Source organism: Chelonoidis abingdonii, chromosome 3 (genome assembly GCF_003597395.2).
Source record: "Chelonoidis abingdonii isolate Lonesome George chromosome 3, CheloAbing_2.0, whole genome shotgun sequence".
Taxonomy (NCBI): domain Eukaryota; kingdom Metazoa; phylum Chordata; order Testudines; family Testudinidae; genus Chelonoidis; species Chelonoidis abingdonii.
The window spans coordinates 167,413,019-167,438,887 of record NC_133771.1 but is presented as its reverse complement, the minus strand read 5'-3'; the positions used below and the strand labels follow the sequence as shown (position 1 = coordinate 167,438,887).

General features: G+C 45.0%; 2 protein-coding genes across 3 annotated transcripts in view; one reads left to right on the top strand and one right to left on the bottom strand.

The window, feature by feature from the left end:
• Positions 1–25,869, top strand: part of MIA3 (MIA SH3 domain ER export factor 3) — a 221,936-nt gene that overhangs the window by 86,327 nt on the left and 109,740 nt on the right. The window lies entirely within an intron of this gene.
• Positions 1,645–23,645, bottom strand: HHIPL2 (HHIP like 2). 2 transcript variants are annotated; one of them, XM_032784388.2, is made up of 9 exons: positions 23,092–23,643; positions 17,718–18,370; positions 14,605–14,748; positions 12,989–13,320; positions 11,374–11,500; positions 10,828–10,973; positions 9,032–9,113; positions 5,244–5,326; positions 1,645–3,263 (listed from the first exon to the last, which is right to left on the bottom strand). In XM_032784388.2, the coding sequence occupies exons 1-9, from the start codon at positions 23,467–23,469 to the stop codon at positions 2,881–2,883; spliced, it is 2,328 nt and encodes a 775-aa protein (XP_032640279.1). In that variant the 5' UTR covers positions 23,470–23,643; the 3' UTR covers positions 1,645–2,880. The 2 variants fall into 2 exon arrangements, with proteins under 2 accessions (XP_032640279.1, XP_032640280.1); XM_032784389.2 differs by lacking the exon at positions 5,244–5,326 and having other exon boundaries at positions 3,185–3,263; positions 23,092–23,645.

Sequence of the window (25,869 nt, the reverse complement as noted above, 5' to 3'; positions counted from 1 at the left end):
CTGCTCTGTTGCACGCCCCGAGCGCGGGGGCTGCGGCTCCCCCGCCCCGGGGCTGGCTTAGACCCGGAGACCAAAGCAACGAGGGCGAGCGGCAGGGAGCCTGCAGCAGCGTTGTTAGCACTGGCCCGTTTGCTTCACCGGCAGCAGCGCGCTGGGCTGGGACCTGGAGCCCCGCACGCCGGGCTGGCGGAGTGTCGGGGGAGCGGGACGCTGCAGGACAGAGGCGCGGCGCGCCGGTTTCACCCCGGAAACCCTCCTCGGGGCCCCCCGACCCAGGCCCTTGGGACGTGTATGTGTGGCCGGAGGGGGGCTGGGGCAGCGCCCCCTGACTTGCCTAATGGGGCCCGTGTCGCGCGGCGGCACCGTCCCGTCCCCGGGTCCCGCGGGGAGCAGTGTCCGGAGCGGGGCTGGGCAGAGGGGAGAGCAAAGCCGGGGGGAAAGCGCCCCGAGTTCCCGCAGCCTCGGCTTTGCTGGCAGAGAGCAGGGACTGCCTGCTCTGCCCTGGGTAGGGTGGTTGGCACCTCTGTCAACTTAGGTCGGTATAACTCTGCCGTTTGTTTGCATGTGAGGCATATGCCCCAATCATCACAGTACTGAAGAGGTGCCTCTGGCTCTTTTTTTAATCACAGCTCAACTAGACCCCAACACCAGGGCCACTGCAAAGAAGTTTCACGCCCTAGGTGAAACTTCTACCTTGTGCCACCCAGCTAACCCTGTCCCCCTGCGGCAGCTAACCCAGACCCCACCGATGGAGCCCGCCACCCCCACCCAGGGAGTCCCCCCTGTGCAGCAGCTACCCTCCCTGCAGGTAACCCCCACCCAGGAAGATCCCCCTCTGGCAGCTAACCCAGCCCAGGGAGACAACCCCGGAAGCTAACCCTGCCCGGGGAGCCCACCTCCATGGCAGCTAACCTCACCTGGGGAGGCTAACTCCGTGGAAGCTAACCTCGCTCGGGGAGCCTCCGCTTGGCAGCAGCTAACCCTACCTGGGGAGACGCCTCCCTCCCCTGCAGCAGCTAACCCCACCCGGGGAGCCCACCCTAGCTCACCTCGGCTCTGCCTCCTCCGCTGAGCACGCCTTTGCTGCTCTAATTCTCCTCCCCTCCCAGGCTTGCAGCGCTGATCGGAGGAGACTTAAAGCGGGGGCTGTGTGCTCAGCGGAGGAGGCAGAGTGGAGGTGATGTAGGGCAGGGAGCGGTTCCCCTATGTGCCCCCGTTACTGCAGGCAGTCCTCCCTGTGCTTCCCCCGCCCCAGCTCACCTCCACTCCATCTCCTCCCCTGAGCAGGCTTTTAGGCACCCCCAACAACTAGGTGCTCGAGGCAGCCACCTAGTTTGCCTAAATGGTTGCACCGGCCCTGCCATCACCACAGTGAAGTCATCTGAACTATCTTCAGATTACCAAATCCTAGGCCCACTTCATGAAATCAGCTGGATACTTTTGTTCATGGCATTTGTAATGAGTCTACATTTTTATGAGATTTTTCATGGTTCTTTCTGTTTATAGAAAACAGCTGCTGCTTCTACAGCACCCAGCTTTCAATTATCTCATTGCATGACGTTTTGCATAAGGAACAATATCCAACCTCAGATTACCAGCAGTAACCAAACTATGTGCAGAGGAGATCTAGGGAATAGACTCACTGATAGTGGAGGGAGGAAATCCCTCTCACTGGCCATAGAGGAGCAGTATTGTCCCTCTGTTGTCATTACTACAGCCTCAAGGACTGCCATGAATGCTTCGTCTCCTCTCACTCACAGATCAACTGGGCCTGTTTCCACTGCACCCTTGGTTTACCACCTAATCCCCTCATGCACCAGAGCGGTCCCCTTATGCACAGGTGGTCCAGACCCCTGCTTCGGCTGCCTAAATCCCATGCCTTAGAACTGAACCAATTCTGCTGCATCTGTATCCTGCATCTGGTGAAAGGGGTTAGGCTTTGGCCCTGTTTATGTGATTTGGGGAGTGTACATTCCCATGACACAGATGTTTGCCAAACTCTTTTCTCAGTGTTTGGTGTTCAGTTTGATTCAATAGGGTGGTTTGAATCAGCTTGAATTTCTGTTCAAAGCCACAGCTGGCCTGACTTTCAGATGTGCTGAGCAACTCCAGCCTCCCTTGAAATCAATGGGAGCTGCAGGTACTCAGCAACTTTGAAAATTAAGCACATAATAACAAATATGTCTAAGTAGACTGCTCCTCTGGTGATTTAAAACAGCTGCCTAAAATAAATACACGTTCAGATTTTCTTTTGGAGTGTTTAATAGAAGGTGATTCTTTTAAAAAATGTATTTTGACAGATAAGAAATTCAGTGGCAAAGGATGATAAAATACTGACCAAAAAAATTAGCCAACTTCAATGTATTTATTCCATATACTGTGATTAAAATATGAACCCCCTCATAACCAGTTAAGCCCACCAATAGATACCTGCTGCCTAATCTTGCAATCCTTATTCAGGCAGCACCCCTTGAAGGTTAAAAATCCAAATGCCTGAAAACCAAATCCTACCCTCATTGCACCTGTGGGACTGTCACTGAAGTCAGTGGAGGCTTTGTATAACTGCTAATGTCAGGAAATGGCCTTCAAAGCAAGATTTGCAAAGAATATGAAACTTATGAGTCGGGGAAAAGCTTGCTGCAGTTAAAGTTATAACAGGACATATAGTCCATTCATGCTAAACTCATGAAGTAGTACGCATTCACCAAGACTGAATTTTCCCCCACATAATCTTATGAACATGTTATGGCATAAAAACTGCACACAGGTCTGATTCTTCTAATAAGGTCTGTGTTGGAAAACTCCAGTCCACAACGCAAACTGGTCGTCTTTTTCTCAATCACTTGCTTTCTTTTTGGCCCATTGGGAGTTCTCTTGTGTTCAGAGGGAGCTCCTTGATCTGACCCCTTTTTTCTTCTGTTTTTTCTCCTTAGCTGCTGCTGTTTTCTTGGGGAGAAGTTTCTTCTTGGCTCTGGTTAGCTGGGAACCTTTCCTGTCTGGCAAAGATGTCACACGTGATGCTTTGGATACCTTTCGAGCCTTTGTCTTCTCTTCTGCTGGATCCAGTTTAGTCTTGGATCCTTTGGCCTGCCTCTTCTTGCCAGACACAGTTGGCTTCACTGCTGATAGCTTGGTGGAGCTTTTTGGGGAAGCTGGCTTCTTGGGTTTTTTGGAAGAAGTTGTTGGGGTGGCTCCTGTGGAGATGGAGGATGTGTTGGGAGGCTTGGTTGTTGTGGGTTCATTAAGCAGTTCAAGGACAGTCTCTGAAAAATAATTAAAATGCTTCAGCATTCCTGGTTTAAGGCAAAAGACTAACTCAGACATATCCCTGAGAAAGAGCCTTAACAGACTGACAAGCAGGCAGGCAGACAAGAAACATATTTGCCTTTCAAAAGAGATTAAAAACTGTGATGCTTGAACACTGCCTCACTTTTCTCATTTTGAATCCGCTTCTTCCATTAAATATGAACCCTGGCTGCTTCTTGCAGGGTTGCTAAGAGTAAGTTTGTTTTCTCAGAATAAAAAATAATGATGGAACCTTTGTTTAGAAAAAGGCCAAAATGCATAAAGTGTAAGATGGAATTTGCAAGCAGATTTTAATGAAAGGGTAGATAAAGTTTCTCTTTGGCAGCTCCAGTTTGTTGATGTTATTATCATTAGTATTAATTATTTATATTACAGTAGCATCTACAAGCCCCAGTGGGGCGTCATGGTGCTGGGTACTGTTCAACCTAGATAATGGGAGGCAATCCCTGAGTCATAGACATTACAGTCTAAATATGCACGACAAACAAAGGGCAGGGGAACTGAAGTATTATTATCCCAGTTTTACAGATGGGGAAACTGAAGTGTTGAGAGATTAAGGGTTAGAGTCACAAAGAGAGTTAGGTGTTGTGAATGCATAACTTTTAGTCCAGTTTTCAGAGTAGCAGCCATGTTAGTCTGTATCCGCAAAAAGAACAGAAGTACTTGTGGCACCTTAGAGACTAACAAATTATTTGTTAGTCTCTAAGGTGCCACACATACTCCTAATCTTTTTTTAGTCCAGTGAATGCATAAGTTTTAGTCCAGTTGTTAGGGTAATTGCCTGGGATGTGGGAGACTCCCATTTCAAGTCCCCCCCTCCACATGAGGTGGAAAAGGGATTCCACTGTGGAAAAAGCTTCAACAGGAGAGACTGAGGGAGACCCACAGTCTCCCACAGCCCAGTGGTTAGGGCACTCACATGAGAGGTGAACCAGGCGTCTCACACATTAAAGGTCAGTGCACTAACCAGTAGGCTAAAAATTATGAGGGAAGTGGATCTCCCGTTCCCTGGGTGTTTTGTGTGGAATTAGGTGGCCCATGAGCATGTCTACCAGATTAGGAACCTGAAGCAATTTAGGTGTAAGAGCGCCTGTCTTCCCCAGCTCATGAATCACTCGGGGGCCCAGGTGGGACGTAGACATTTGGATGCCTAGAGGGAGTCAGCAGTGTGCATGCTCAGAGGCAGAAACTGAGGCGCTCAGGAAACTTTTACAACAAAAACCTAGCCACCGAGTGAGTTTAGGCACCTACTGAGTTTGGCAGCAACCAAGCATGAGTCTTGTGAATCACAGTGGTGCCAAAAAACTTTACATAGGTACCTAAGTCTCTGGGGTAAGCGCCTAAATAGCTTTGTGAATGTAGTCCACAGTGACTATGGCTACATGGGGAGTCTGTGACAAAGCCCAAAATTGCACTCAGGTCCTAGATAGTCCCAATCTAGTGCCTTAACCACAACACCATCTGTCCTCGCATGTTTTCTACTCATTCTGTTGCTGTTGTGAAGACAAAAAACTAACTTTCGCCACTTCCAAAGTCCTCTGAGGAGACTAAGTAGAAGCAGCATACAAGCAAGTCGCATCTTAGGCGCAATAACATGCACGAATTCAGCTTTGCACGGTCGGCAAAAACAGGGAAATAAAAGAAAAATAACAATATAAAAACTGCATCTGTAGTGCGGGCAATTCCGCCCACCATTCAGCTCCATGAGTGTTTCACTATACGCAGTTTTCGCTTTACGCGCTAACCGTGGAATGGAACCCCCGCGTAAGATGAGATTTGCCTGTATTTAATATGCAACAGAAACATGAGTTAACATACATATTGTATGACATTAACAGTTGTTGCATAGTACTTTGGCTTTAACGAATGCTCAAATGTCAACCTTTGAGATTGTATACAGTTGTGCCACACAATAAAATGAAAACCTAAGGACTTACTTGCTAGAGGAGCAAATGGGATACGCTTACTCTTTGTTTTCACTGGAATAGGCTTGTGTTTACATTTCCCAGGTGGAGCTCTCCTTGAAACCAGATTTAAAAGATAAAAAGGCACGTGACTATCTAGGAAATGATGAGGAAGTTTACTTTTTCAGACAGACAGAGATCACACATCAATCCACCCTGTTAGGTCATGTGCCCTCAGGAGAAACCAGACCGTTTGCAGTCAGAGAGGGTCAAAAATTAGGAATGCTTTTCACAAAAAAGTGTGCCTTTTCTCACTGAAAAATACCCAAGTTTTATTATTGTGGAAGAATATTTTGGTGATACGATTATGAAAGGTGCTACATAAAATTCTCTGTTATTTGCTAGCTATCTCACTCTATAATATCACCAATGTGCCAAGCTCCTCACCTCTGGCCACCTTCAACAGAGAAAAGTAGAATAAAACAAAACTCCATTAAATTGCAATGAAAGAAAAATCAGGATGGAAGAGCTGTGATTGTGACACAACTGAGAGAGCTAGACTGCTACCCAACTCACTCACTGTTGAGATGACAGAGTGTGTGAAGCCCTAAGGCCCTGATTTTCTGAGGTGCTGAGCAATCTCAGCTTTCACTGGAATTGTGGATTCTGAGCACTCCTGAAAAGCAGGCCCTTACTAAAGTGAGATGCTTAATCAAACAGAAAGACCAAAGCTGAACAGATGAACAATGAGACCTAGTTATCAGGGAACCCAGATGAGGTGCAGAAAGAAAAAAATAATCTCTAAAGGACCATGGGCGGCGGGTCTCATAGGCTAGGGGAGGCTGTGCCACCCCAAACAGCCATGTGTGGCCCTGCCCACACTCTGCCTCCAGGCCCCCCTCCCCCTGCTTCCCGCTAGCCGCAGCTCCAGTCTCCTTGTGGGGTGGCCCCAGCTCAGGCTGTGCCACCTGCCACCCTCCTGGTGCTCTGGAGCTGGAGAGGCTGGGCCCACACCACCCCCCGCCCTCCCAGTGGTGGGGAGCTAGCCTCAGGCTTGGGGCTGGCAGCTGCAGTGGGGGGGGCCCTCTGGGCTCTGGCAGGGTGTATGTGTGGAAGGGGTGGGGCCTCAGGTAGAAGGAGCAGGGCTGAGGGCTAGCCTCCCCCAGCCAGCGGTTCACCGCCCATGCAAAGGACCAAGGGAAAGATTAAACAGACAGTCATGCTCTACAAGGCAGATGATGGGGTGAGGGGAGAAGCTTCTGAAACTCAAAGAAAATTGGTTCATTTCAGGAACACTTGAAGAGCAAGCCCTCATGTGTAGTAATGTTGTTCATTAGTGAGCTGTCTCCTTGTAGGAAGCTGGCCACTTGGAAACTCTCTTAAGGCTTCTTGGAAAATGTAAGGCTGGGTTTCTCCATTCATACAGTAGAACCTCAGAGTTATGAACACCTCAGAACACATGCAGTGGAGTCTTGCAAGCCAGCTTTCTTTGTGTGCAAATCCAGAAGAAATTCCTACAGAACATTTGCCAAGTCATAGATGGCAACAATTCAGGAAGGTGCCAACACATCGCTGTTTTTGAACAGCCTCCTAAGATTATCAAAATGTAGCCTAATAGACCCACCCTGGAGAACTGATTCATAGCTGACCCTGCTAAACCCTATTAACCTCAGTTCATAATACTGGAATTCATGGGAGAACAGAGATTACAAAGCATTTTTAATCTGTTTTCAATTTAAATTAGTTTAATTGTTTTTTTTCACCTTTCTCTGCAATATGGGGCCTGATTTGCCTGGACATAGTTCACCTCATCAGTCAGGCATTGGTGGCACCTGGGTCTCTCCTGTTCTCTGCCTGTGGCACACAACAGTTCAGTCTCCTCATGACTAACGTGCTTTAGTTTAACTGAAGTAATTGGGCTCAACATAGGAGACTTTGGGTGAAATTTAATTGCTTGTGATATGCAGGGGGTCAGACTGGATTAGTATTTCTCAGACTGAGGGTCCCAACCCAAAAGGAGGTCACAAGGCTATTGCAGGGGAGTTGCAGCCTAAGAGCCCTGCTCTGAAGGCAGCGCCACCGCCAGCAGCAGCACAGAAGTAAGGGTCGTATGCTATGAGGCGCGGGTCATCACTTTTTTGAGAGGGGGTCATTACAGCCTGAAATATTTTCAAACGGGAGTCCAGCAAAAAAAGTTGGAGCACCTCCAGACTAGATGATCTAAATGGTCCCTTCTGGTGCGTATAATACGCATAGCCTTCCCTGGTGCTGCCACTGATCAGCCACCGGACACCTGGGCTGCAGTGGCCCTGCCCCTTCCCCGAGACCCCCATTGCCTCCTCCACCCCACCCCCACCTCCACAAGGTCCCTGCTGCTCGCTGCATCTTTCCTCCTAGGGGCTGACAGAGTGAGGAGGCTTGGCCGGGTGCTCTGGAACTGGCGGGGCTTTCGGGGCAGGGAGGGGCTGGAGCCCAGGGGGCCAAAGGCTCAGCACTGGCAGCCAGCGGCTCATCCTGGGGAGGGCAACCAGGGTGGGAGGGGCTGGTGCTCAAGGGGACCAACCCAGCGCTGGGTCAGCCTGGTGCTCAGGGAGCCAATGGCCTGGTGCTGGTGGTTGGGGCCAGCAGTTGAGGCAGGGGAGGGCCTTCAGGGGTGGGGAGCCGGCAGTTTGGCCCAGAGCTGGGGCTGGCCCAGCACTTGCGGGCTCCAGATTGTGGGAGGCAGGGCCTTGGGCAGAAGGGGCAGGGCTAGCCACCCCAAAGCAGGCGTTTACCCACCACTTGGGCTCCAGGACATTATGAAATAGTGAACAATGTTGGCAAGACGATGCTAAACACTCAAATCCTTTAGGCACAGAATTGATGCAGCAGGAGGCGTGGTGATGCAAGCTTCCCACACAATATGCCTCAGCTGTATTCTGTAAAGACCACCTTGCATGGTGAAAGGATATTTTTGTGTGCATGGCCCATTCAGTTCTTGGACTGTTTGCTGAGGCTGACAGACAACAAAGGGGCCAGTCTGCATTAGCTGTGATGTGAACAAAAACTAGGGCCCTGAGGAATTTCTTGGAGAACATTAATTAATTTCACATAAGCCACTAGTGAGACAGTAACTCCATGAGTAGCCTTATGCAGGTTGGATTTGAAGTAGTGGCCTAGAGGTAAAAGCACTGTAACCCATTACCAATCCCCATCTAAACCCCCTTGTGTCACGTATCATCAGCCATTTACCAGGTTTTAATACTTCATAGGTCACTAACCCCTTTGAAGGGGTAACTTTTACATCACTAACCTGGGGATTGTGATGAGAAGAGCATGGCAGCCAGGTTAAAGTTATGTTGAGTAAGAAAGAAAAATTTTGGTGAACGGCCTTTTTGGCATTACAAAATTAATGTTGTCTATTTTACAGGGTCCTTGGCTGACGTATAGACAGAAAAAGGCTGTCCCTGTCATGAAGCTGAAGGGTACTGATTATTACTTTGTACTATTAAAGCAAGTTTGTGTTGTATCTTTGACTTGTAAAAAAGTGAACAGTTTTTAACCTTATTGTCCCCAACCTTTTAACAGATTTTGGGCCTGATTCTATTCTCAGTTGTATCAGACTAAGTCTGAAGTAATATAAATAAATATAAATGTCAGTCTAATTCTAGAATTAACTTCACTCAAGCCAGTGGAGTTGCTCAAGATTTACAATAGGGTAACTGAGATCAAAATGTAGATGGGTGGATTACTGATATACATTCCACATCTATTGAGCCAACTAGATAATTTGCGTTGATTATAAAGCAGCATGCAAGAGAAAACCAGATCTTAATGCTAACCTTGCAGGATCAACAAATTTGTAGATAGATCCATGGGGTGCATAGGCACTGGGATAAGAAGTAGCCATAAAATAAAGCTCCCCTAAACAAACAGAGAGAGAGAAAAAAAGAAAATAAGCTGTTTCGGATGCAAATGCAGAGAATTATTGCAGATTTCGTGCACTGCCATTTCCCCCTTCCCTTGCCCCTCCATTATATCACATAACTGGAAAGGAAGACACAATCCTATTTGTTTCATTCAAAATCCTTCTTCACACCTTGGGCCATGGTCTCATAGCGTGATCCATGTGAGCAGATTGCAATGCCCACACACAGACTCACTGATTTCAGTGGGGCTTCATGCAGGCATAGCAGTCCTGTGCCAATCACAATGCAGCATCGGAGCTATTGTGTTCCCCTGTGGAGGACACTCCAAAAGATTATTTTATTGGGTATATCTTATAAGTGTACTTTCCAAAAGGCTTGTTTTTATCCAGTAAAGCAGCCAGCAATTATAAACAGAGGAAACACACACACAAAAACAAAATATTTAGCTGACTTATAAACTACCAAAAAAATCAATCAGGCTCTTGAATGGCTAATCATTTAGTACAAAAGTCTCTTGATACTGGGCTGCTCAGGTTCATATTTGGAGAAACTGACTACCATCTCTAGAATACATCTCTTTTCATTAGCCATCAGTATAATATCTAGGGAGGTTATTGTAGTTTAGCAAATACCAGGAGAAACTATTGTTGTAGTTCAAATTACATTACAGCACTGACAATTTTTAGAGGAAGAGTTGATACTGGAGTTTAACATTCATCCCTGCCACTTATTACTAGAACAGAGGCTAAAGCCTGTCAGTGTTTTACACTAAAGCAACATTTCTGTATTCCCCAGGTCTCTGTGTGTCTTCTGCCTTATTTTTCATTTTCTGGAAATGGTAGCTAAATGCGTAAGAAACTACTATTCCCTGGTCTGAGATCTTCCAGGATCTTTTCCATTACAAGCACAGGATGCTGTCCATATTCTGCTGAACCATAAAATATTATCAGAGGGCTTCCTCTTCCTCCAAACTCTGCCAGAGCACAGCTGGCTGCTATCCAAAGCTTTGAAATCAATTTTGCATTATGCATTGGAGAGCTCTTTGTACTCAGGAAGCCCCAAAGGCATGACCAATGGATCTGTTAGTAATTTCACTTTCGTTATAGCCATGATGACATTTTAAATCCTTGACCAAGCTTTGAGACATTCCTGCCAGATACAGAAAAAGGAATTGTTTTTCCTCTCTGTCTCTCCAAACCAAGGTCTCTTCAGACCAGACTTAGTGTTGCCATTGTGAATGAGAATGGTGCCTTGATGGAGTAGAGATTCAGCTGACTGCAAGAACTGGGGTGAAGAGGATCCATTGCAGTGACCCATACTTTTACACTTTTAAATTTAAACAAGTGAACAAACAATGTATATGGGCATGAATCAAAACAGGAATTCAACCACCCTACCCAGCTTTGAGTGAGTTCAGATCCAGATTCAAATTTCAAGTGGGTAGTGAGGTCTATCATGAGCTGTCTTGAGTTCTGCATCATGTGTGTCCAGGGTAGGTGGGAAAAACTCACAAGGTCTCATGACTGGGCATATTTCTGAACTGTCTGAACCATCTGCCAACCCCAGCTGCAATGCTGAGATATTTCATAACCTCTGCGCAGTCAGTCGATCTTCACTAACATTTCCCAAGGGCAGCCAAAACCCATATATTCACCCTGAAACACAGAACGCAGTTTTCTATACAAAATGTGGTCAAGGAGATGCATTACCTGCCTCGTCTTCAGCAAAGGAGATGATGAATTTGTTGTAAGAGCTGATCAGCCCAGGGAACGCACAGGCTTTAGTGCTACCAATACAAATATCTTGTTTCTTCCATTTATTTTCCCTCTCATCTTCCTGCAAAGCCATAAGTCGACTGGATGAAAAATAAAACCTTATGTTGTAGGATTCCATTTTTCCATTCTCAGGGTTAATTCCTACAAAAATCATGCATCACTGGAAGTAAAAGGTTAGTTGGAACCTGATCCTTAAACTGAGGGTTTAATTTTCTTTTGTGTAAGGTGGGCCTGAATAAAAACCCCAATCCTGAAAGCTCTAACTTGGGTGAAGTTCAGATCCAGATCAGAATTGTACAGGTGCTGTCTCCGTAATGGACCAAACCAAACCATTGATCTAATATGCTGAATGTCTGGGACTTTCACTGACTGTCTGGGACTTTCACTGACTGTGGGCCAGAGGGTTTCAGAATGCTCAGATTTGGAAGCCGTATAAATATAAAAGAAATAGAAAAGAATGGAAACTGTTGTCTCTCTCACCCACTCATGAAATCACCAAAAATGTAGAGGCCATTCAGGTTTGGGGAATCACAACCCCGGTACACGTATCCTCCAGTGACTGACTTCCCCACACTGTGGCCATAGGCAAATATCGGAAGAATGTCATCTGTTAAACACACACACACAAAAAAACAGGAATAACTTTCACGGATTTGCTGATCAAAGGGCAACTGGTCAACAATATTGATGTATGCAATAGAGGCCAAAAGGGCTAGTGCACATGGGAGTAGGTTGGTTCATTTCAATGGGGTTTTATCCATTTACACCAAAAGAGAATTTGGCCCTGAGGCTTTAAAGCGCTTCCTACATGGCTTAACAAGACTCAGCCAGTGAACTTCATTATCATGCTGGACCAATATTCTTTACATCAGGTAAATGCTGCAGAGTGAGTTTATGAAACGTTACATGTGACCAAGCGTAGCAAGCATTTTAACAAAGATTAACATTAAAAATTCTGTTGTTTTCTACTGAAAAGACAAAATATGGAAGCAGGAAGTTGCAGCTCAGCTCAACAGATTTATACATTGCAACTGCTCCCAGTACAGTGAATGCTAACCATGGACGGCAACTGAAAATCATTCTGCTGGATCACAAATATTACCAGAAATGTAAGTTACTGCCACCCTTTCTGCCTGGAACCATGAATGGTGGTTCCAGCCCTTTTGGGGAGGGGCTGACATCTGCTCCTGAAAACGTTCAGTCCTGTCCTCACTTTTCCAATATGACTGAGATTTTGTTTTTATGCTGAACAGCACAGATAGAAAAATGTAATGAGTTAAAATTTAAAGCCTAGCAGTCAAGCCTAACACAGGCACATGGTAAACTTTCTGGCCCTTAGGCCACAGTGCTGGACCTTGTTAAAAACTACTGGCATATTCAGCAGTAAAGGCACCACATGGCAATCACCAGCACATATTATTTTATTATCTTAAGAGTGGTGTTTGTCAACAAAATCCTTAAGGAACATAATTACACCCAGCTCTTATATTGTGCTTTTCATCAGTCAATATCAAAGCACTTTACAAAGATGAGCGGTATCGTTAGCCCCGTTTTACAGATGGGGAAACTGAGGCAATGAAAGGTGAAATGACTTATCAAAGACAAAGTCAGCCAGGAGTAAAACCCAGGTCTTCTGAGGCCCACTCCAGTGCTCTATCCAGTAGGAAGCACTGCCTCCCACATAGGACTTGCTACAGGATCATGTCACCAAGCCTGGCCACCACCTGATGTTTCAGAGGAAGGCAACTATTCCCAATAATGCACTTAGGCTCCAATCCAGTGTCCACTGGACTCCATAGAAGATTTCTGTTGACTGCAATGGGCACTGGCATAGGTCCTTTGCCATTTGTGCAATGCAGTGCACAACAGGGAATTCTTGTGATGCCAGGATGTTTTGTATTTTGATGCCTCTGGATTGGAAAGCTGGGGGGCTGTATGTTTTCTTATCAGACTGGAACATATTCCCCATCCTTTCATACATGACTTCAGATTACAGAGGTTCACTGGAAAAGCAGCAGTATAGTCGTTAACTAAGTACATACTGCATGGTGTGTGCTCTTTCAAGCAAAGCTCCCACACGAAGCTATTGGCTTACCTAAAGAGGAATTATAGCAAAGCTTTATGTCATAACATTCAAATCCCTCCTTAGCTCTCCAGCCGTAGTTCCCTCCTTTAACAATGATGTCAACTTCTTCAAACCTGTTCTGTCCAACATCACCACAGAATATTCTCCCCCGTCCCTTGTGAGTGACTGGGTCCCCTCTATCAACAGCACAGCGCCACATATTCCTGACCCCGTAGGCATAGACCTCAGGGAGAGCTTTGGGGTCTGAGACAAAGGGGTTATCCGGTGGGATGCGATATGGCTTTCCATCTGGGCTTTTTCCATTCACATCTATCCGTAAAACTTTTCCTAGTAACGTACTCCTAAAAATAAGGCAAGGCATAAGCAATAGGTTAATGACACTGCCAGGTAAATCAAGGCTCATAAATGTTAATCTCAGAGTTGGTGGGAAAATAGGAACATTGTGAAAATTTTCAAGAAAAATTTCCTGTTGTTTTCATCAAAAAATATTTAAAATTAAAAAAAATTTCAACCAGCTCTCAGAAATGTTGTCATGAACTGGATTGGTTGGGGAGCGAGGTGGAGGGAGTACACAGGCACCACTGCCTTCTCCTGAAGGGAATCAGAACTGCTTGGCTGTGTGCGATAGGCCCTCTGTTGCACACAGCTAATGGAGTTTCTCCTTTAGCTCACATAGGATCTGTGTTTTTCTGGAGAAGGGAGATATCAAGTCTTTCTCTCTGCTTTCCCCGTAAAGTTCCACGTGGCTAGAGTGCGACAGCCATTACGCCCCATTACAATATTTTTCAATCAACACAAAAACTACCGTCACAAATGATACTCATTGGCACCCTTGTCTCAGTAGAGAGGAGAAAGAATGGATGGATCATGATAGCAAAACCAGCCCTTAGAGGTGGTTCCACCAGGTAAGAGCTGAGGCATGGGGCAGCAAGGGGGAAGCCTGCACTGCTGCTCCATGGGCTATACTGGTTCTAGGTGTGTGCAGAAAACTTCATTCTCAGGAAATATCAATCTGTGCCATGGGCACTAACTTCACTTCCAAGTTTTTGTCAAAAGCAATGTGTTATTTATATAGGTATATTCAGCTGCAAAAATAGCTTACATTAAAACTGGATTCACAAAGTGTCCTTTGTAAGGACAGAAGGACTGGACTAATATAGACATCCAGTATAAATGACTCTCTAAATGCGGTTTGGCATGAAAAACAAGATGCTGTCTGCAGTCGCTGAATAGGAAACAACATAAATTTAACTGATTTTCAACGGTCACGTAAAATTGCTCTTCATTTCCCTTGTAGCCAGTACTAGTATGCAGTTCTTCCAAGATATTAAGGCTAAGATCTTCAAAACCACTTAGGGGATTCGGATTCCAATTCCCAACAGAATTTGGACATCTGAATCTCCTAGACTTTTGAATTTTCAGGCTTTGAAAATCTCATCCTAAAAGTACACTGAGGATACTGCCTGATGTACTGTAAATTGGAGATAATCCTGGTTTGCAATGACTAGTCAAGTAGCATTTTTGTTGTATCAGTCCATTCTCTTGTTTTGCTAAAAGTCCAAATTCTGTCTTATCATGCACTAAGCCAATGCATTGCACTAGAATAAACCTGTCCTCCAGCTTACTTGTTCTGAGCATTCCCAAATTTTCCAAAAGGGTCTCCAGCTTTCCCTCCGTCCCCAATGAACAGATACAGATAACCATCCAGGCCAAAGAGGAGCTGCCCCCCATTATGATTTGCAGCTGGTTCTTCAAGCTCCAAAAGACTCCTAAAAAGAAAGGAAAGAGAAATAACCATGGATGTAGCCCCTGGACAAGATTCAGTGTCTTATTAGGTTAGAGAAATGTGTTACTATTCAGTCCACACAATAAGCGGAACCGCTTATCTGTATAACGTATCTTTCCAAGATATCTTACTGTTTCCAGGCTAAGCAAGGACCTTTCATGCCCTTTGCTAATCACATCCCTCCATTTATGGGTATGTCTATGTTTGAGCTAGGAGGTGTGATTCCCACCTTGCCTGGACGTACAAGTAGCATTGTCTCCGTGGCAGCACAGATGGCCTCTTGGGCTAGCCATCTTGAGTACAATCCTGCCTGACCTAGGTATGTGGCTAACCCAAGCTGCTGCCTGTGCTTCTGGGGACACATTGCTATTTTTGCAGGGCCGGCTCCAGAGTTTTTGCCGCCCCAAACAGAAAAAAAAAAAAGTGATTGCGATCTGCAGCTCTACCGCCACCACTTCAGTCTTTGGTGGCAATTCCACGGCTGGTCCTTCACTCCAAGAGGGACCAAGGGACCCGCGGCCGAATTGCCGCCAAAGACCCAGACATGCCACTCCTCGCCGTTGGTCGCCCCAAGCATCTGCTTGCTGGGCTGGTGCCTGGAGCCAGCCCTGATTTTTAGACGCTAGCTTGAGCGGAGCTAATGCAGGTACATCTACATGAGCTGGAAATTACACCTCCCAGCTCAAATGTAGAGACATACTCTAAGTCTGCAAGGCACATGGCAGCCTGGTAATGATAAGTGCATAACTAGCAGGTGGGCACTGATTGTTACCATTAATTTCATCTTGCCCTTTCAGCAAATGGTAAAATCAAATAGCTCAGTGGATCTTGTTCTTTTCTTACTGTAAAGGCAGAGTTCCCAGAAAGTTTGACAGTCCAGCGGCACTTTTCAAGCATAATAAACTGTGAAATGTGTTCAACACGTATCTATCTATATTTCCAATTGGATTTTTAAAATCTAATTTTGTTGGGTGCATTTTCTAGCAGTTGATGATGAAGGTGTCAGGGGTCTGTTAGTGCCGAGGGAAATGGGCCAGACATCAAGGCCTTGGGGCTGAAGTTCTCTGTTGATCCACAGAACATGTACAGCATGACTGTGACAGTGCAAGCTCCATCCACACTACCCCACCATTGTACTTTCATCTTAACATAGAAGAGCCACCTCTAGAAGTGAAAGGACATTTCAGTCCCCAGTGTCCATACAGTCCTTGACTGCTCTGCTCAGACTACCAACAAGGATACTAACGAGTGCTTCAGTTTTCCCATCTGTAAAATGTGGACAATAGTACTTCCTTCAGAGGGTTCTTCAGAAGCTTATTTCCTTTGGAAATCACTTTAGATTCCCTCTAGGAAAGGCATTACAGAAATGCAAAAATGTCATTAGTATTATTTATTAGTAGCAGAGTGCCCATCATGCTGGGGGTTTCTGTAATACGGACACTTGCCACTGGGAATAGGAATGAAACCCATCAGCTTTATTTCTCTTGGGCTGCTCTGCAGCTATCGGCCACTACTCATTTCATCTACTACCAGATGGAATGGTTTCAGTCAGGTGACCATTAGCCTTTTTTAACCTGTTACTGGTTGGGGCTTAAAAATGTGATGTCATCTGTGCTCCTTGTGGCACAGAATCCACCACCAACTGGGGCGCAACCAGAATTTTCCTAAGGAGGGAGCCTAGAGCTTTCCCTCCCCTGCACTCAGCCCAAGCTCTCTGCCCCACACTTTCCCCTTGTACCCAGTCCAACGTACCCACACTGCCTCTGCACCCAGCTCTGAGCTCCCCACCCCAAACTCAGCTTCATGGCCTCCACACCCTACACTCAATCCCGAGCTCTTACCCAGAGAGGTGATCAAGCTGAAGAGTAACATCCCCAACAGCGGACAGGCTAATCCCCTCCTCCTGCATCTCTGCTTTCCCAAGAAGCACCAAAAAATGCCCAGATCCAGTCCTTCCACCCTCTTGGGCACTGGGGGTTCCCAGTCTCCCTGCTCTACTTCCTCTTAGGAGCTGAAGAACTGCAGAGGTGGGGGGCCGAAGCAGGCACAACGCTACTCAGATTTGCCCTGGCCATCCCAAAGTGGCTGGGCCAAATTTCCAGCTCTGGTCAGGCCCTAGGTCCCCCCCAGCTCTCCCTTAAATGCACCCCTGACCACCAACCATCAGCACAGAAATAAAATACCAGTGCTCATTCAAAAACATGAATCTTCCAACACATTTCAAAGTTTATTCTGGGTGAAAACTGTTTCTTTCCTTTTAAATGTTCACTATGAGAAATGGGCACTGAGTTTTTGTTTTAAATACATCTTTCAGCATGACTGTGAAGCTCACAAGCAACAAAATTATTACTAAATCCCTTTCTATGAGTGAAAGGGACAGAATCAGCCTCTCCAGAAAAGATGTTCTCATTCTGAGCAGTTTAACTTTTATTAGAGGTGAGACCAAGCTGGTGCCACTAAGAACTTCTGTAGTGCCTTTAGCCCTGTGATGTGTGTGTGATTTTTATATTATCATTGCAGTAAAATACCTTTGCAGTAGGCAATAAAAACACAGAGCCTATTTAACATTATTGTCTATAAAGCAATTTCAGAGCAGGAGTTAATTCTCTAGAGGGTTCACAGTTTGAAAAGTTGGTGTGTTTGAGGCTGCCACTGTACTGCTACATTTCGCAGGGCAGGGACAGGAGGCAGTGTGTCTAATGGTTAGAGAAGGAGAATTTGGTGCTATTTTCCATTTTGCCTTGGGCTCACCGTGTGACCTTGAATGAGCACTCACATCTCTTTCTGTCTCTGTTTAGCAATCTCCTTAATGGGCCCATCCAAACACCTGGATCTGCGCAACTTTGAATGGTCATGAACTCAGCATTCAGATCCAGATGTTGCAGTTGGACAGGTTTCTATGTGGTCATATGAGAAATTGATACATTCAAAATGGCTCTGAATAAGCTTTACCTTTCTGAGCGTGGATCAGCTTTGTTGACATCAGATGCTAAAACTTTGAATTCACTGATCCGGATCTTCTCCGCTTTCTTCTTGTCCATGTATGAATAATAGATGTAAAATTTTCTGTTGTGTTTGTGCTTGGGGTGAAAGGCCATTCCTAGGAAACCCCTCTCATCCCCTATCCATGGGCTAGCCAACACTATTTTCTTAATATCTAGAAAGGGATCCTCCAATCGGCTCCCATCAGGCAAGTAGACCCAGATGATCCCCACCTGTTCAGCTACGAATACGCGGTGCGTGTTGTCATTAGCATGGAGCATCAGTACTGGATTCCTCAGCCCATTAGCAACCTCTTTCAGGCACAGCTGAAGGCAGCCCTTGGGGTCCTCCACTACTGACCCCAGGTTGCTATTGAGGTCTGTGTTTTTCAGCACATTAGGGTAGCAATAGTCTTGGTCCTGTATGTTAAGGAGGTTACAGAAGCGGGTTTTGTTCCTCTCACAGCATTCTTGAATGTGTTTATCGTTAGTCAGCAGTGTAATAGCAGAGCGGCAATTGAAATGGAACTCAGAGCAGTAGTCAAAGCAAAGTCCTGGGAGGTTCCTAAGAGGTGTCTGGGGGTTTTCTGCATCGTAGAGATGTGCAGCATATGGGGAACACTCCTATGAAAATAAATACAAACTAATTACGTCTGTGTATACAGATCCCTGATGCACTGAGTAGCCTTCATCCAATCAAATTGGTCAGTAACATGCAAATAATTAGTAAGACTAATAGCCCCAATTAAACAATTTTGGAATAACATTGCCACTGATATATTTAAGGTCTTGAGTCAACAAAGCATTTAAGCATTTAAGCACCTACCTAGATTTAAGCATATGTGCAGTCTCATTGAAGTCAATGCATAACCTTGAATTATGATCAAGCTTAGCTTGGACTGAGATTTAAAACTCTTGGGTTGCATTTCTGGATCCCCCACTGACTCTCTATGTGATCTTGGACAAATCACTGAGGTCAACATTTTCACACTTGTGTGCCTAAAGTTCTGCACCTTAATCAGATTTTTAGATGTGCAAGATTTAGGTTAAGTGCCTAACATTAGGCACCCAAGTTTGAACATTTGGGTGCTCACAGCTCTGTGCTTCAGTTTCCCCATCTGTATAATGGGGGTATTAACACTTACCTACCCAATTTCGCAAAATTCCACTAGCCTTTCACCCAGCTGGGTTTCTGTCTTGGACCCATCAGAAAATAAATGTTTCTATTAATACTTGACCTGTATATTTGTTGGTGCAAGCTCTAAAGAAACAAAAACAAGATCAGTTAAATCCTGATGCTCCTCTCACTCTGGTTTTGTACTGGTGTCATTCCACTGACTTCAGGAGCTCTCTCTGCTGTACCTGTGTGAAGTATTCAGGAGGCTAAAAACTATGGCAACCGCTACAGTATCCAAATGTGCTTGCATGTGAGGGAGATATGCATTTCTCATTGGAGCAAGAAGCAACCTTAGCACCTCTAAACTTAATGAACTCCCTTCAGCCTGTACTCCTTATCAGAGTGGTGCTAGATCTTCTACAGTTTAAGGTATTGAACAAAGCGTACCCTCTAAGCAGGGGACATTCTTTTCCAGCCATTCACTTAGTAGCCTTTGCTGTTTCTAAACTATTCACATTTCCAACTCATTGTCTGTGTTGCAAGGAATGCAGACAACCGCCATTGTTTTGGCTAAATGCCTGAGGTGAAGGCATTCCTTAGGGTCTATGTAAAACCACCAGGATTAAGCAATCTCACACTAATCGCTGTTAATTTCCCTCCTCTGTGGAGGAAGGGGACAGTGGGGGATAAGGAAAAGGAATGGATTATTATTTCTATTAATGAATAGAGCTGAAGAAATAAGAAGATCGTCAGATCCAGATGTCACTTGTCTGTCATCAAGACAAATGACCGATTTCTCACTAAGTGTAACAAATTGCAATTGTGAGCATAACACAATGAAATTAATTGTGACAAATCTGGGGCCTTTTAGCATGTCACATTTGTCTCACTCATGTCACACAGACCTTCCTGGAGACAGTGGGGGTAGAACTCTAACGCTTCAGCTTCAAAAAGCAGAGGCTAAAGGAGTATCTCCATTAACTATTAACATACAGGCCCTGTGATACTCATTCACAGTATTAGCTAACCCTACTCATTTAGAAATCATGAGTCGCTCCACCTCAATCATGATATTGGCTTAAGGGTTGGGGGAGGGTGGTCACAAAAAGCATAAATATTGTGTTCTTTTTATTTGTATTCTGGTTTTTGAGCCTTTAGGATTCTCCCTAGCACATGCCAAGTTACAGGCAGTGTGCCTGATTCAGGGCCGGCTCTAGCCATTTCGCCGCCCCAAGCACGGCAGCACGCCACGGGAGGCACTCTGCTGCTCGCCGATCCCGTGGCTCCAGTGGACCTCCTGCAGGTGTGCCTGTGGATGCTCCACCAGAGCCGCGGGACCAGCGGACCCTCCACAGGGACGCCTGCGGGAGGTTCACCAGAGCCGCCTGCCGCCCTCCCGGCAACCGGCAGAGCGCCCCCCGTGGCATGCCGCCCCAAGCATGCGCTTGGCATGCTGGGGCCTGGAGCCAGCCCTGGCCTGATTTATACCAGAGTCTTAAAACATGCCAACCATGACGTTAGCTAGTACATGCTAATATCACACCTTTCAATCCTAGTCTAAACAAGGTTTTATTCACCTTCCCCCTGCACCAACCAGCTGAACAGGGAAACCTTATATTACATCCTCTCAAAGGCTGGTGAAGCTGCCATTCTAGTGTGTGCTACCAGGGATTGCCTCCTGGGGCATCAGCTGCTATCAGTGCTCTTTCTTAAGGACATCAAGGGCAGGTCTTGACCAAGGCCTCACCTGGACTGTATGGACCAGATCCTCAGCTGGCATATCTCAGACTAGCTACCCTTTTACAACCTCTGAGGATCTGGCCTTTCTAGCCCTAAATGTTTTCAATCAGTCAATCAAATGATTAGCAAATATGGCCCAGACTGTCAGCAGGTGTAAATCAGAGCAGCTCCACTGACGTGAATGGAGTTATGTCACTCTACGCAAGTTGATGAGTTGATCTTTTGCTTTCACTTCAACTAAAATTATAAAGAGAAATGCAGGAGATCTAGGCTGTGACAGAGGCAAAGCTGTTAAAAATACTTTCTAAACCACTCGTTACAAGAGTGCTCTCTGTCCGTATATATGTCAATAGATATCGATAAGGTGCCAGGAGATGGCACTCAGGAATGTGTAGCATGTCTCCTGGGGTTTGTAGGACTAATAAAAATTGTTGTGCACTACAAATAGTTCCCTCTTTCCAGGGCATTACATCAGCTCTTAACACCAACTTGCTACCATACCAAGAAGACTATCAAAAGCAGGCCTGTTTGCTCTCCACTATTTCTGGTATAGAATGGATGCATTGCCTTCCATGCACGTGCCTGAAAGGGCTTTGGCCATGTCTCTACTATAAGTGATACAGTGGCATAGCTAGGGTGCTATAACTGTGCGGCAGTAAGTCCCTCAGCCCACGCCACTTCCAGCAACTCCCATTGGCCCAGAGCAGCGATCCACAGCCAGTGGGAGCAGCGATCAGCCAGATCTGCCGACTGGGCAGATAAACACACCAGTCTGGCCTGCCAGGGGCTTTCTCTACGGAAGAGGTGACCCTGTTTGAGAAACCCTGGTGTAGATGCACACTATAGTGATGAAAATGTTTTTTCTATCGCTGTAGAAACTTCACCTTGGGGAGGTAGAAGTCATCTTCCACTGACTTAGCTGTGTGCAAGATTGGATCCTGACATTGTAAGCTTCTCATAGTCTGTTTTGTATCCTATGAAGCACTCATCACGTGTCAACATTTAACAGTCATTACTAATTATTAATATGTCCTTGATTTGGTGGAATGATGATCTGTCCTTACTAATTATTGGATCAAAGAGCTACGGCTGACTTCACTTGAGGGGAAAAAGCATTATGCAGTAGAACCTTGCTGACTGTGCTAATCCAATAAACAATTGAATCTCACTAAGTAACCTAGCCTGTTCCCAGTGTGTTGACATTAACATCAATAGGAGAAGAAGCAAGTCATTAAAAACTAGCAGTCACTAACCACTTCTCATCAAAGAGTTAATAGATGAGTCATTATTATAGAATCTCAGGTTACTAAGACAATTATTTTTAAAAATATACACCAATATTTTTATAATATGCTATGAAACATGCTTACAATGAATTCAAGCTAAGCTACATGTATCAGGACTTATGATCAAAGTATAAAGATGCAACAGTCTTAATTGTTGTTATTAATGTATGTGCTTATTTTCTAGCCATCAAATATAGGAACTCCTCCACAGGCCACTCAATCATTAAACATTAGTGTGAATTATGTTCTGCCATGGCCACATTAATTTTTTTCTTAGTTTATTGGCTGTAAGTGACTGATAAAATGTTGATGTTGTTTTTCTGAAAGTTGGTTTCTCCAAGGTGACTCCAGACTCTTACCAATGAGACTATTGAAGTGGAAGTATTTAGTAAACATGGATAATATTTGAGAGCTAAGAAGGATTAGCTGGAAGAATTTTATACCTATCTGATAAGCAAAAATATGGTTTGGGGCTGCTTTGTGTTGGCATACAGTAAATCATGACCAGCGTAATTAGCATTCAGTACCTGATAAAAAGTCAGGTCCTTTCTGCCCACAAATCATTGTGCAGGCAGGAACCCAAGAAGAGCTTTTACTACTGAACTGTCTGCTTCCATGAGCCAGATGGGCAATGGGAAGCAAGCACAGGGGAACGCAACAGCTGAAGCTTCGGGATCGTTCAGCTGCATGACTCGTCTGGCTGCTTCTTAATGTTGTTCTACTTTAATAACCACAATGTTTGCAGTGTACTAGGCCGGAGCACAATCTAAACACATTGGTCATGAGACCTGGGACTGCAAACACTGTGCTTCATGTCCTGTGTAATCTGCCATCCAAGTCGCCCTGTATTTATGAGCAGAATGAAAAATTAATATTGATCTTTTTAATCCTCCCTTAGTTTCAAAGGGGCAAGTATTGTCCCCCTCCTAACAGCAGGATACACGCCTTCATTTCATCAGCATTTACAGCTATCAAAAAATAGTAATTCATTATTAATTCCAATGCAAACTATGCAATAACCATTATCCAGTAGCATTACCCCCACTGTCCCCCCACCCCCAAATCTGCACATCCCCACAGCATCACAAATGTAAAAAGGGATGACAGGGAGAAATCACCTTTTAATGAAATCTATAGCACATGAGCGTGCGCACAAACAAATGCACATAGTGTAAACTACAGGTTGAAACCCACTGCCCTACCTGACACAGGATATCCTTGATATACTCTCCACACAGCTCGTGGCCCTGGAGATCAATGTAATCCATGATCTCCCAGTATTTAGCTGCAATGCTGTTGTCCTTATCCTGGTCACAGCAGCCAAAGGTTTCATAGGCAGAGCAGAACTCCAGGTGGAAAGGGGGCTGGAAAGGGGGTCCGTAGTCCAGGCACTGGGGGTGCCCCCAGAGCATGCCTGCTTGGCACAGCAAGGCGACAGAGAGGCAAAAGAAAAATTTTGGGGACAAGTTGGTAACTCCAAACCTGCTGCTGTGCGGCCAAACATTAACCTGCTTCACTGGAGGTTTCCTGAGGTTAGATGTATAGGAATCCTGGCCATCTTTAAGATGAGGCCCATTCATCCTCTGAGCTTTACAAATTGCCAGCTGCAGAACTCAATGTTTGCTCAGGTTTGCTTGCTCGTTGGCGCTCTCCTGAGCTCACTCTCTCCCTCTCCCTCTGAAGTTTACTATTTGTGGGCTGGGGAGAAACCCTGCAGGCTGCTTCTTTGGTATTTCACACGTCATACTGCAAGAAGCCTCCCTCTCCCCTCTGCACATTTCTCATGCCCCCAAGAGCACTCACAGATCTAGTCCCTACAACTTACTTTAAACAGGTTCCAAAATCATTCATTGAATATGTATAACAGGTAAACAGTACAATGTGTGATCCAAATATATCCAACCTGATCTGCTCTCCCTATTTACAATGCAAAGCATGCTGCAGCTGTGAAAATACCAGGGAAGGAAAATGAATGAATCACTTTCAATAAGTACCTACCCTCTATTTCATTTTCAAGAGCTGGGTTGAACTTGGATCAGATTCTACAGCGATGGAAGCAGATGGTCTTCCACCCTGTTTAAGATTCACTTAATAATCCCATCTTAAATAAATGTCGAGTGTATGTGAGGATAAAAATCTTTACAGGGATGCTATCACCAAACGAGTTATTCTACAAATTCAAAGCTAGAGTTAAATTTAAAAGAAATCCAAACATATGAAGGTAGGAAATGCAAATTAAGGCACACAAACAACTTTAACTCTACCCTGTAATGATGCCATGCAACAGCCACACTTTTAGGACTAATGTTTGAGCTCAAACTAGTTTAAACTGTTTTGTAAAGACCTATTAGATTTTTGCATTTCTCCTTCCCAGTGTGCACGGCTAGGTGGCCTTTTGAGACTCTACTTCTTAGCAAACTAGTTGTCATAGCCCCTGAGGATGTTCTAGGTTCTGTGTGTGCTGTGCTCACTGCTGATGACTCAAATCATTTGTCCCAGACTCCAGTGCATGAGCAAACATGGCAAGCAGATCAAGGCTACCTCAACCACACTCCAGCTTCGTCACAGCTTCTCCTGCAAAGTTTTTCTTGCTCGTTTGCTGCCAATCAGAAAATGGTACAGGAATATTCATGCAGCGCATCTGGTTTCTAACACTAACAAATCCATGGCCAGTCAGAACTTGACAATTGCCATTATGCTACATGCCACAGGCCACTCAGAACATCAGACCAACACCATACAAACTTGCTGTTTCAAACTACAGGCCCCTATCACTTGAGCTAAAGTAGAATCTCTGTTAACTTATTAGCAGTGTAGGGCCAATGACAGAACTGAGTAGTTCTGATTCCACGCCAGACAGCAGTGTGCACATGTATGTTCACATCCACCCACCAGTTCATTACAATGCAAAGCTGGTTGAAAAAAATAAACATTTGTGGAAAATGTTTAAAGTTGTTTCCATATCCTATCACATAACATGGGGAAGTGTTAGTAGGGAGCAGAAGAGTCCCCCTATCTCAGCCTGGGACAGTTTTTTTAGAAATGACACCAGCTGAAATGAGACCTCCCTTCCAAAGAGTCCATTGAAATTGGTAAAGCACTTTGAGCTTCTTGGGTAGAAGGTGCTGATGGAGGACAGAGTATCATCACCAGAGCAGGTCGAAATTTTTGTCATCAGAATTTTTTTTTAAATGTAAAATGGCTTTTAAAATGCTAATGTCCTGTAGAAGATTTTCATATAGTTTGAGATGCTTTGATTTTTCTTCAAAATTAAAAATTAAATTTCAAATCGAAATGAAAAATTGAACTGATTCTTTGGGTAAACCCTCACATATCTATATCCCGGAACAATTGTTTGGGAAGTGTCCAGATTAGCTTTTACAAAGGGGTTAACTCCCTCAAGTCCATTGGCAACTAACCAACTCAAGTGAAAATCTCTTGTAGTCAGAATTCATGGTCCCAGTTGGTCTTCTACATAGAAAAACTTGTGCAGGGGACAGGAAACTCCACACAACATAACACAAGAAAATAAGAACGGCCGTACCGGGTCAGACCAAAGGTCCATCTAGCCCAGTATCTGTATACCAACAGTGGCCAATGCCAGGTGCGCCACAGGGAGTGAACCTAACAGGCAATGATGAAGTGATCATTCTCCTGCCATCCATTTCCATCCTCTGACAAACAGAGGCTAGGGACACCATTCTTTACCCATCCTGGCTAATAGACATTTATGGACTTAACCACCATGAATTTATCCAGTTTTCTTTTAAATCTGTTATAATCCTAGCCTTCACAACCTCCTCAGGTAAGGAGTTCCACAATTTGATTGTGCACTGCGTGAAGAAGAACTTCCTTTTATTTGTTTTAAACCTGCTGCCTATTAATTTCATTTGGTGACCCCTAGTTCTTGTATTATGGGAATAAGTAAATAACTTTTCCTTATCCACTTTCTCCACATCACTCATGATTTTATATACCTC

Bases quoted from the DNA above. Each gene is read 5' to 3' on its own strand.
- HHIPL2 (XM_032784388.2), bottom strand. From the start codon at position 23,469: ATGAATGGGCCTCATCTTAAAGATGGCCAGGATTCCTATACATCTAAC. The intron at 18,371-23,091 runs GTAGGGCAGTGG...TTATTTTCATAG, and splicing joins TCAAGGATATCCTGTGTCAG to GAGTGTTCCCCATATGCTGC. The intron at 14,749-17,717 runs GTAAAGCTTATT...CTTTCTTTTTAG, and splicing joins GCTGATCCACGCTCAGAAAG to GAGTCTTTTGGAGCTTGAAG.